The 12879-nt window shown below is 35.2% G+C and overlaps 1 protein-coding gene across 1 annotated transcript; it reads right to left on the bottom strand.

Moving 5' to 3' along the window:
• Nucleotides 1-1025: 1025 nt before the first annotated feature.
• Nucleotides 1026-10793, bottom strand: LOC133871730 (protein disulfide-isomerase 5-2). The gene is made up of 5 exons (XM_062309143.1): nt 10439-10793; nt 6712-6815; nt 6046-6416; nt 3862-4169; nt 1026-1556 (listed from the first exon to the last, which is right to left on the bottom strand). The coding sequence occupies exons 1-5, from the start codon at nt 10655-10657 to the stop codon at nt 1245-1247; spliced, it is 1314 nt and encodes a 437-aa protein (XP_062165127.1). The 5' UTR covers nt 10658-10793; the 3' UTR covers nt 1026-1244.
• Nucleotides 10794-12879: the final 2086 nt, after the last annotated feature.

The raw sequence follows: 12879 nt of genomic DNA, 5'->3' as shown, positions 1-12879 counted from the left end.
CATGGCCTTAGTCCTTTGAACCAAACATTGAAGGATCTATCATCTATGATTGAGTTGAAGACTCCAATTTGAATTCTGTCCAATTAAGTGTGTCAGCAAACTTTCGCACAAATATCTTCATTAAGATTTGATTGGGAATTGATTCCTCAAGTTGGTTGATGTGGGACTGTGATATTATCTCTTTTTTTTTTTTTTTTTTTTTTGTCGGTTGAAATCTGGACGAAGGATTTCCGTAAGTTGTACTGATATATATGTGGCAAGAGTGGGGGAAATGCTTATTTTGTTGTTGGCTTCAGATATCTGGCTTTTGAGTAATTGGAAGGACAGGATAAGATGTGATTATACGCACTAATGCACAATGGAAGGTAATATTGACATCTGGATGACTAATTTGACCTGCTTCCCAATGAAAAACAAGTAAAACATGAAAACAGAATGGACAAATAACAAGTTGCCTTACTTTATTAAGATCTAGAGGCAATAATGGTAGAAAATAAAAATTAGAAAGATGTGATAAGCTGAAGATAAATTCATATCCAGACATTATTTTGTCTTATTACAATCCATAGTAGGTGGCATTTGGATGAGTGAACTGAGTCTTTAATTCAGGGTAAAGTAAGTGAAGTTTTCCTAAAATAAATAAATAAATAAAAACTAATTATTATTATTATTTTTTTTAGAGAAAAAGTCACCTAAAATATATGCTCAAGCATTCTCTCCTATCAATATATTATAGAAAAATATAATAATTGTACAGTATTGCAAACCATCCTATTGTCTCTTTTCAACCATTGCAAAACTCCAATGTTAAGAGGATAATTTGAAATTAGTCTATAGACCTTATATTTGGAGCTCTTTTATTACATAACAAAGTTTTTCCAGAGGAAATTCTCCAGCTCAATTTATTAAAATGACATCTATCATTGAAGTATATGAGAAAGGCTAACGTTTTAGTTGAATAAATTTTTCCAACTCAATCTATTAAACTGATTCATGCTCTATTAAAAATGCATATGAGAATTACCTGATCTAATGACATATGCAAGTTTAATAGAATAAATTAGCTAATAAAAAGTTGTCTGAAAATGAACTAAAAAAGGTTTGAGCATAAATAAGATTCTCTACAAAAGATGGAAGTGACAGATAACCTCCCTCAACTCTAATGTCTTTGTGCACATTGTTGACTTGTTTATAAGCACATTCTCGACTAGATTTTCAGTTAGAAGCCCCCCAAATGCCCAAATTTAATCTTCCTTGTCTCCAGATTTATAATCTTTACTTTTAGCCTCAGAATCGGAACTGCTAGCACGATCGGTCCGGTCTTGAGTACCATCCCTCGGAGGCTCATCTTTATTGATGGTTTGGATAAGCATCACGACACAAACCACAAAAACAATCATGAATACAGTTCTGATGCCAATTAATGAATTGATAAAGCCAATAAAGGATGGCCCGCCAAGTCTATTCTTTGTTGTTCTTCCTTCCCTATATCCTTCAAGGAATCGTGAGATTTGAGTTGCCTGATCCTCCTCATCAATACGGTCGGATCCAATAACCTAACAAGTCAATGGAATAGTTTAGTGTCAAAAGCATCAATGAGAGGACAATAGAGCAACCTTCAAGCGGAAACATGTAAGAAACAGTTTTATCAAGGATGCTGAGAATATTCCAAATGATGTAATGTAGATGTTATAACAAATTATACGGTGTGGAAATTGAAAATATTTAGCTCATTGCATATCTAAATGCATGATTTTGGACACATGTAAGTTAAATAGACTGGGTTGGAGAAAAACCCAGTTTAGAGAAAAACTTTGTCCAAGAGTCAAGAACCAGAAATATGATCTATAAAAAAAGAAAACAAGAAAAAAAAAAGAACCAGAAATATGATATTTACATAAGCTGTTTTAATGATCTCTCAAAAAACTTCACTTCTATTGTCGACGTATCATGAAAATTACAAAAATATTACTGATTTTTTGAGGGATGTCCCAAGAGGCAAAGAATTATCTATGATTCTATGCCTATGGCTATGGTATCATCATCACAAAGCTAATACGTCCAGTGAAATTTAGTTACAACCTACAAGAGCAGGTGAAAATGTAGAATTAAACACAACCGACTCTATAGGAGTAACCATACCATACAACAAGCCCAACTGATAACCTATAAATTAAACATCCGACATATAACATTCTATCTCTCCATAATGTTTTCAAATATCATTCAACTGGTGTTTTTGTTTTTTTTTACAAGTCACATATCATTCAAGTTGGAGCCTTCATGTTTAAATGGCATTTCCAATGAGAAAGTTTCTTCTTACTATTTGTTCAAACCAAGGGTACAATAAAATCTCAGTAGATGACCTCATCTATGATTTATTTGGTGAATATATTCAGAACTTCTATCACATAGCATGTAGGAAATTTTTAGGAAGCAACCGGTTTAGTGTTTGGGGTGCCTGAAGAAACATAACAAGGTAGAAGAGGTTTTAAGGTTCTAAAACCAAGGGTCGATAGTTAAGGAAATAAAGAATTGGTGGAGTTTAATAGTGAGTACAACAGTGCTACATGTAAAGAGAAGGAGGTGACGGGAAGTAAAAGAACTGAACAAAATGAAAAATTTAAAAGAACAAAAATAAAGAGCTGAACAATTTATATTAGGCTTCACTCTATTCAGTTTAAATTTGTTTTGATGCAATAAACCTTATTCGTAAAATCGAACGGCTTCTCAGTTGTTGCACATTCTTGACCTTTGACCAAGGGGCCACTATCTGTATAACTTAAAAGACATAGTAAGCAAAACAAAAACTTACAACAAGGAACCTAATAAGCTGGTTGCAAGCCCAGAAAGGATTTAATTGATATGTTGGGTACAAAATAATTTTATTAAGAGGAAGAAAGGGTTTACAATAATTAAGTAAATGGGAGACATACAAAGGACCCTTGAAAAAAAATAGAAATAAATCTAAAATTTAAGAGATCTGAAAGCCAAAGAAAAAAGTTTAAGCTTGTTTCAAGGGAGCTCAACACCATCAAATGTTTAGCTATTTTTTCTCACCAAACACACAACATGAAGCAAAGTGATATACCATTCCAAGAGTATGCTATGCCATGCTGTATAAACTTCTGATTTCACTTCATTAACAACTTAATTCTGTCTTACTCATAACCCAGTGGAAGCCAAATAACAGGTAAATTTCTGCCTTATCATATCACCTAATGGAACCCAAACAACAGGGAAACTAACGAGGATTAATCCCTCACAACCTGTGTAGTACGAATATTTCTCAGAGGGAGCTGATATCCTTACACATCTTCAATGTTTTGAATAAGTACCGGATACAATGTTAATATTAGAGGATATAAACATAGGAATGGATAACACGGCATGTTTGGACTAACATACATACTAAGACGGCCTGCATGCTTAAATTATTTCACTGTATGAGCATGAAATATTTAACGTTAATAGTAAAATAAGTACAATATATTAAGAAAGTCTTAAGCTTTTGGACCCCCAAACCTCTAGTCTAGATAGAAGAATGAACCACTTTCTAATTTACTAGGTAGTAATTGAAGTCATCTTCTACACAACCCAACATATAGTCCTATTACTCATGTCCAAGAAATATAAGCACGTACAGGATCAAGAGTTAAGCATACTAGTAAACAATGTCCTGCTGCACCTACCATGAGCAATTCATTCTCTCAAAATTATGTCAAGTTATACATCTCACACCCAAAATAATGTGCAATAATAATTATTATTAAAAAAACTGCAACCAAATATCATCTGCAAAGCTAAATTTAGCATAAAAATCTAAGATAATTTTTTTTTTCCTGAAAAGATATAACTTACTGAAAAGTACTCATCATCTCCATCCCAAACGACCATTTTAGGCAGTGTTGTCTTTTTGTCAGCCCCAAATGTGTCAGTAAAGTCTTCAAATTGTTTGACACCAACATAACCAAATACTAGGTCACGATTTGCAGACGCAGCAGCCTTCAATAACTTGATAATTTTCTTTGATTTCTCATCTGTCTCATCCTCCACAATTGTCAGGGCAATTTTCCTATCATCGTCTTTCAATGTCTTCAGTGAGTCACTGTTTATTGGCATGGCCAGAGGGAGCAAACTTTGTTTTACAAAATCCTCCAAGAATTCCTCTGCATATTGAAAACAGATAGGTATAAACAGCCTTTTCTTCACACGGCCAATAACAAATCTGCTGATGATGAATGAAAGTTGAGGCACTTAAGGGATTAATTTTTTTTTTTTTTTATAAGTATTGTCAATTCATTAATAAAGCGCAAGGGGCACAACCCTAATACACATGAAGTATACAAGAGTGCCCCTAATAGGAATGAACATAAAATAAACTTAAAAATTCTGTATACGTAAAAACATTCAAGCTATAATAAGAGGCTATCCAAATATATAATGTGTTACGAACATGTTTCCTTAGCTCCATCATCGATGTCTCTACATCTTCAAAGTGTCGCGCATTCCGTTCTCACCAAATAAACCACATTAAACACAACGGAACTAACCACCAAACTTCCTTATCTGGACCATACCCACACGGCGCTCCCCAACTAGTCAACAACTCCAGTACCATTCGTGGCATAACCCATTCTACCCCAAATAAAGTAAGAATGTAACTCCATAAATCGCGAGCAACTTCGCAATGAAGTAATACATGTTCAATTGACTCTCAACTCTTTTTACACATACAACACCACTCAATCACCACGACATTCATCTTTCGCAGATTGTCATGTGTCAAAATTTTACCTAAAGTTGTTGTCCATACAAAGAAAGGGACATAATTTAATGAAATGAAGAAGAGCTCCATACAAGACAGAACGAATATGGTGTTTCCAAAATATATAGTAAGAAACCTAAAGAGTGTTTATGCTAAGCATATGGGTGTTCAAGGTAGCTCGGTTGAGTAGATTAATGTTCATAGTTAGTTTCGGGTCCGTTTGAATTTGAGATTTAAAAAACTGCGATTTGAAAAAGTGATTTTTAAAAACACAGTTAATTGTTTGGCAAAATCACAATTTGACATTTAAAATCATAAGTTAGCCTTTAAAATTCCACGTTTTCAAAAAAGCAACCCTTAACTGCAGTTTGAAAAAACTGATTTTTTAATTTTTCAAATCGCAATTTTTTAAAAACGCAATTCCCAAACAATTCATTTTCTGCGATTAATCGAACTTTTTGTCTACGAAATCGCAATAAAATTTCATATGATATGTTTTTGCTTTACTAAATAATATTGGACTTTGAAGAGCTATATTACACTTTTTTTTTTTGACATGTCCACACAAGAGGGGGAGGAGGGATTCAAACTAGTGACATCCGGTTCATTAGGCATGGCCCATAGCCAATTGAGCTACCCCTTGGAGACAAGAGCTATATTACACTTAGCTCAGCTTGCAACCCCCATTTGTTAATTCCCATGGAACAAAATCAGCATATTGATTTTACATTCTTAGTGCAAAATACTTCAGCAGAGCGAGAGAGAGAACAGAATAGTGAGTTTCATTTTGGTTCACATTCAAAGGACAAACTTTGGAGGCCAACAGAAATGTACTCGTTCACCATTAAACTTCAGGATGACATTTCTCAGAATACAGAGAACTAATGTCCCTTAGCTGAGCATGGACAGTCAAGACGGCAACACAATCACAATCACACATTCTTACCTAACCAGGTCACAGCTATTTTTTGCAGATATAACCCTCAGCAGGAACAAATGGGCCTAAACACAAAGCCAGTTCTTACAGAAAAAAAAAAAAAAATAAAAAAAATAAAAAATCTGTATAAGATGTCAGATGTTACAACATTAAAATATCATATTCTGCGGAGAAAGTTCTGAGAAGCACCAGGGTCCATATGCATGGGCATGAAGAAAACAAAATTTTTTTAAACTATCTTTGGCTTCTACAAATTAGACAGTCATTTTACGGTACTTCAACACAGATTTAACATGATTTTAGCAGTTAGATGGGCTAGCTAATCTGAGTAAAAACTGACCTTCAAAGGGGCCATAAAAAATGCTCTGCTCATTGTAGCTTGGATGAAGAGATACCAAAGCAGGAACCTTGTCAAAATCATATAACACCATGATGTCCTCAGAGAAATCTTTTGCCACAGAAAACCATGCCTTTTTCTTGTACTTTATGGCTAACTTTGATATCATTGACTCATTCAAGCCAAAGCCTATATATATAGGAAAGTAAGTGCCAGCTGTCTCAATGAAGTCGCTGATAGCAGAGTCTGAATCAAGAACCGAAACATCAGGAGCAACAAATTTTTTCAGATAACGAACAAGTAAATCTGCTTTCCTTGGTCCGTTATATTCTACAGGGATGCCATGCAAAAAGATCTTGAGGGTAGGAAATGCACTACATCACAGAAAAATTAATGGTTCATGGTTACATTAGTATCATTAACTAGCAAGGTTTGCTTTCTGGAAATAACGTTTCAATTTTTTATTTTTGAAAAAAAAAAACACATCGAGAAACATATTCTGAGCAGGAATTCTGACTACTACCATACTGAAAGCATCAATATGGTGTCGTGGAGCAATGCCCTAATATTCTAGCTTAATTCAACCGCAAAATGAATCCCTGATATCAAACAAATAGACAAGTGTGATTAACATCAATAGGGGTGGAGATGAAAGCCCAGGAAGCATACTCAATATCGTATTTACTAGCAAGACTGGAAAATTTGTCAGCATCTACTTTCGCTATAACTATGGGCTCTTTCAAGCTGGCAAGTATCGAGGCAGCTTCGTCTAACTGCAATATAAGAATTAAAGTTTTTAGTGTACTAACTTCAAAAATATGGACTGTAACCAACATAAGGTCCAAAAAATTAAATGAAACAAAGTATTGAAAGGAATTTTGAAACCCATTATTCGCACTGTAATAAGCTATAAGATATGAAACTAAGCACTCCAATAAACATGAAATTAAAGAGGGCACAAAAGTAAATGCAACAAGCAATTTACAAGTTTCATGCTCCAGAAAGAATTGTTCTGAGTCAATCATGTTACAGAAACAAGCATGAAAGATTTAGAGTCAATTAGATGAAATTTTGAGTCAATTGCACAATACTAGTGGGATTTTAGAGATTGAGAGCAAAAAAATTGTTGAAGTGCCTGAGGAACAATTAGAGCAAAGGCAACAATTTGAAGAGATGGAAAATTACAATGATGTAGATACTCAATTGAAATCCGACCCAGATAAGATCTACACCTTTCAACAAACCTATGCCCTAGGACAGATGCACCTCTTCCGGAGAATATTTTTGGACACATAAGCCGAATAGCAATCTCAGTACCATCCATGAATACTGATGATGGGTATTGAGGGGCGCCTTACGCTTTTAATAAGACCAACTTATTACTTATAAAAAAAAACTGATGATGGGTGTTATGGCATCGTTAATCAAGTAAGGGATGCGATAAATAAAGTGGAGGTGGATTACGTGAAGAATTTCCAAAACAGTGACGGGCCTTATCGTGATGTGGAGAACATGTATGATGAAATGCTGAAAAGAAAAAATGGTGCCTATGAGGGATATGTTTTGGGTACATGATTGGTGGATCTTTAAGACAAGGTGGAAGCTGAAGATCACAAAGGGTAAGAGTGTGGACTCTTACTTCGTATTTCAACCACTCATTGGCTATTGGGTAAAACTTTTCTTCTTGCTCCTCCAATGAAACTCACGTGAAATCTCAGGGATTATGAAACCATCAGATCTTCTCATCAATGACTAAGAATAACTAAGAGTGTGGACTCTTATCTTGCTCTTCAAAACTTAAACTTATTTTTGAGAATACTCGAGAATATTCAGTTCTTAGTAAATACTGAAGAACTGGAGTAATGGTGTATTTTGCAAAAGCTACAGACTTATCTATTTATAGGTTTGGAATACTAAGAGAAATGAGAGAACTAGTCTATGTGGGACTAGCATAGGGGTGGATGGCTACGGCTAGGAAAACACTAGCCTCCACTCCTTTTGGATGTGACGAATGGGTCCAAGGATTTAATCCCTGGCCCATGCGTCTCCTGCAGTGGTCCTGAGCTTGGGATAAAAACCCAATCTCCCATACATGCACCTCATGCACTATTTCTCTCTAGTCCATGTTTTAATAAATAAAAACAAGCAACCCAATAAATAAAAATCCTGACCTGATTAATTTACATTAACTTGGTGAGGGACCCAAAGGGAAAAATAAAAACTAGCTTCAAGTAGGACGGACTATCACAAGTCCCTATTTAATTACAATTGATTCCACTAAACAATTGCAATTACACTATACCTTATATTTTTTATTAAATCAATTAATCCCTTAAACTTTCTTAATATTGACTTTTGATTCCTTCATGAAATCTTTCGTAGCAGAATTAAAGCCAATGACACTATCACTTTAATTCTCTACCTCTTTATCCTTGAGTCACTGATTTTATTTATTATTTCCGTACTTGTAAAAACCTTTTCACCATGTGCATCGGTACCTTGGGCAGAAACTGAGAATAATTCAATACGTAAAATTTATCCGAAGGGAAAATTTCTTACCCTTTGAATAAAAGACTTAGATTCTTTATTGAGAAAAGCTTTCTCACAATGCTACATGTGATCACCCAATGCACCGAGAATTTTGACTGCAGTAAGGTCTCACTCATAAATGCAACAAAGTGACCTTCACTTGACTGAGCTCACAATTCTCTTAGAATTTAGAATCAATATTATAAGAAGTTTCGGAAATTACAATAATTCCTATTGACAATATTTTTGAGAAAAAATAACTCTCATGGTTCGTTCAGTACATTACACCTACACATGAACCCGAAGTCTGCATCTTCACTCGATCAAGATAAGTCATTATGATTGATCTGTAACAGTCTTTGCAAATGGAATGCCCAATTCCATTACCGTTGCGAACAAGAAAAGATTTAAGACTACAAGGTTTATGGCCTAAGACCTTGTGTGATAATCTCATAACTCACTCCATAGATCATATTCAATGTAATCTAAGGACCATTCACATGCACAATATAAAAAACATAATAAGCATGTAAAATGATCATATGTTATATGCTCAATTAAATAGATTAGTGAATAATAACTTTATTCATTACAAATTAGAATGTCATTCATGATACATTGGGATTTAGGCCATAATCCCCAACATGCCACAGCCATTTCCCAACGTGAATCTGTGAAGTCTTTTATATGGGAAGTGCTGAAGTCTAAAGAGCAACTTAATGAAGTCATATGCTAGGTGGTAACACGTGACTTGTGAGAAGTAGAATACAATTGTAAAGCAAATGGGGAAGTTCATTTATTGATGAAGAATGTAGAAGGAATTGTGAGTTGAGCTGGAGGGATTATTTAGCAGATACATTCAAACAGCATCTTGTGGGCGAGGTGCTCTGAAGGGGTGGGGTATGTAATGGGTCTTTTAGTAGGTGTGCATTTTGTAATTGGGCCTAGATGAATAATGGCTTGTGACCCATGTTAGTTGCTAGACTGGTTGTAGCATATTAGTATAAAAGGGCCAGCGTGTTGAATTGTGGGGGATGTCCAGAACTTTGATCCAGTTTGTTGTTTTGTTTTCTTGGAGGCCAGGTTGTCCTCGAAATAACCCTCTCTATATCTTCCAAACGTGTTTTGCGAATTCTGTTTTATGCTTTTCAAACTATCCAAACATAATTTCAAAAGCTTTTTCCTTTTCTGCTTTCAAAATTTTAAAAACGAAAGATGAATACAACAGAATAGACTTTCAAACGAGCGCCTAAAATTTCCTTCACCACTCATTCAATCCAACCAATCATCATACATCATTTTCATAATTACCATAAAATTACATCAGAAAAATTGTGTTCATTACAGGGCAGGATGCACACTCTACTACAAATTCATTCTTCACAGAGTTGGAAAAGGGACAGATTAAAATGGATACCCTTCACAACAAACTATGACTCACCTCTATCAAGAAGAGAAGCCACAGACTACTATATCACAGTTGGATCCTTTAGAAAGAAAAACTTAAATTTGAGACATGATCAAATGATATGTCCCTTTTCAAAGTTTTAGATCGCTTTGTTTAGACGATTTACATAATAACTGAGAAAACCCATGTTAAAAAAAGGCTCCTTATGAAATCAGTTGGGGTGGGAACTCAAAAATCCAAGCTTAGTTTAAGTACGTGACTGGCATTCTCCTTTGACCCAAAACATGCTAAAGATTGAATTGTGAATACAAGACCACAAATCTAGAATTGATGAATTAAACACAAAAAACGAAAAAAAAGAAAAAGAAAAAAAGAAAAGAAAAAAAGAAGAAGGCAAATATCATAATCCAATCAATATTTTCAAAAGGGAAAGAAGTCAGTAGAGAGAGCGAGAGAGACCTGGGGAGAGAGACGCTTGCAGTGGCCGCACCATGGGGCGTAGAAATCTACGAGTATGAAGTCAAAGGTAGAGATGGCCGAATCGAAGTTCGACTCGTCCAGCTCCAACACCTTTCCATTCGCCGTCAACGATTGCTCACCACCACCAGAAGATGATGATGATGATGATACTATTGACACCAGCAAACACAATAGCATCGTCAAAACGCGATTCTTCATCTTATATTACGACGATGATGATCTGAAAAGTCCGTCGGTGTTTCTGTGTTCGTTTTCTGGCTTTGCTGTTCAGCTGCGAGTCTTGTTTCTCTGTTACACTGTCGTGGGCCAGGCCGCATTTACACAAATCTATGTGTTGGACCTGTGGGCTTTACATTTCTTCTATATCTTGTCCATTTAAAGGGAAAAAGTAAAAAATAAAAAACAATTTGTCAAAGGTGCCGCCTAACTGCCTAAGCCGCCTCTGGGTAAAGGATTAACATCCTTTTAAATTATTTGTCCAAATTTAAGAGAATTCGGTCAAGTAATTATGAGAGATTATTTATAAGACCCACTTGACTAAATAAAAATTAAGCTATCGATCCACTTATTCGATCAAGTGGGTTCCATAAATAGTTTTTCACAATCACCTGTTTAAATTCTTTTAAACTCGGACATATAATTTAAAAGGATCCTCATTCCTAAGTAAAGCCTATATCTACCTCCTTAATGGTGAGTGCACGAAGTGGCCATTCTTTAAAAGAGTTCCCGATCATAAAAATACGTAAATATGATTAGCGCTAGCTTTCCTCATTCATCCAGTGTTGTTGTTGATCAAAAGTTTCATGACCCAAGTAGTCAAACTAAACATGTTATATTCAGCAAACAAAAAGGAGCAGAAGGAGTATGATTACAAAATGTATGTAATTGCTTTGTAAGTTTGCATATGTTGTTTGCACTTTAACGTTTGTACTAGTGCTGTAATCATGAAACACCATTTTGTTTATCGTGAGTTGTGTTTGACCAGCCGTTACATTCTAGTATATATTCTACTTCTTTTTAAATATCTCATTGTTTTCTGCATATTTTGATTAACTTCATTACTTTACTTCAGTCAAACTCTGTCTATTATACTTGGATTAGAGATTTAGAGGAATATAATGTCTACCATAAGGGAAGGGAGCCAGAAAAAGAAGGTGGCAGTAGAGCCTAAGGCTGTTTCGTGGCAGGAGAAGAAAAGCCTTGCAGACAAGGAAGAAGAAGTCCTGCGAAAAGAAGTAGAAGATCTTGGAATATGGGTGCGTGTCTTTCAGTTCTCATTGTGTTTTATAGATTTGCCCATTTCAAATTTGTAAGCAAAATTTCTTGATATCAAAGAGTAAAACACATTTGTATGGATATCTAATTCATACTGCACTCTTTTGGCCTGCCATAACCTCGTTAGATAGGCCGTTTCTACTGGTTGTAGTGGAAGCATTCTCATTTCGCCTCTTACCCGGGTGGTGTTTATGATCTAAATCCCCTGTAGGGTGTCCTCCTCTTCTTCTTCTTCTTCTTCTTCTTTTTTCTTTTTCTTTTGTTTCTTTGGTCATTTGCCAAGGAAACAAAAAAAAAAATGATACTGTACTCTTTTGTTTTTACAGGTTCAAATCATGGACTCCCTGACTGATGAGCAGAAAAAGGAATATTTAGATAACAGACCTATGGAACTAAAGACTGTGAAGATCCAGAAAAGCAAGCTTAGGCAAAGAGTAAGATACAAGCAAATAAGACACTAAATGGGTGGTTTGAATCACTTGCTCTAACAATATTCTTGGTGATTTAATTTTGACAGCGAGGTCATGTTGTTGGTGCAGGTCCAAAGAGTTGAGAAGTCTAAACCTTCAACTTCTAGTGGTATATTGGCTTCCGTTTGGAAATTCCACAAAGAAGAGGACGAAGAAGAGCCAAATTCTCACTGATTTTTTTTTTTTCCCCTGGTCAAATGGTACAAAAGAACAAAACGGAGAAAAAAAGTTTAAAAACAAGAACTGCAAAGAAAAAAGCTAACAGGGGGGGGTTTAATGTCACTAATTATGAGGACCATAACGATGAGGCAGCGAAGAAATGAAAATGCTTCCACTAGTATAGTGGAGGCGGCCATAGGTTATGTAAATTGTTTGTTGTTTTTTTTTCTTTGTATTGCCTTTTCTGTTTGGGGTTTGTTGGTGGGGAGGCCAACCCGTTTTGGTTGGTTGTTTCCTTGTAACCCTTTTCTCATTATTAATTGAAAAAAAATAAATAACTAAGTTATGTACAGTCCAATTGCTTTCTCTTTTGTAATTCAATACGAATTAAATGACTTGTTTTGTAACATTACATTTAAAGGTTTTTGATTGCATGGCCTAGAATTGTGTACACCTTTTTGTTTTCCCAGTGGACAGAATCAAAGGAGAGGTAGAGAGCATTAGGGAGGCTCTTCA

Source organism: Alnus glutinosa, chromosome 6 (assembly GCF_958979055.1).
Source record: "Alnus glutinosa chromosome 6, dhAlnGlut1.1, whole genome shotgun sequence".
NCBI classification, from domain to species: Eukaryota; Viridiplantae; Streptophyta; class Magnoliopsida; order Fagales; family Betulaceae; genus Alnus; species Alnus glutinosa.
Note: the sequence above shows the minus strand (reverse complement) of the source record. Positions and strands in the feature narration are given on the sequence as shown.

Excerpts from the sequence above, each read along its gene's own strand:
- LOC133871730 (XM_062309143.1), bottom strand. The coding sequence starts at position 10,657 with ATGAAGAATCGCGTTTTGACGATGCTATTGTGTTTGCTGGTGTCAATA. Across the intron at positions 6,816-10,438 it reads GCAAGCGTCTCTCTCCCCAG|TTAGACGAAGCTGCCTCGAT; the intron begins GTCTCTCTCGCT and ends CTTATATTGCAG. Across the intron at positions 1,557-3,861 it reads GAGATGATGAGTACTTTTCA|GTTATTGGATCCGACCGTAT; the intron begins GTAAGTTATATC and ends TTGACTTGTTAG.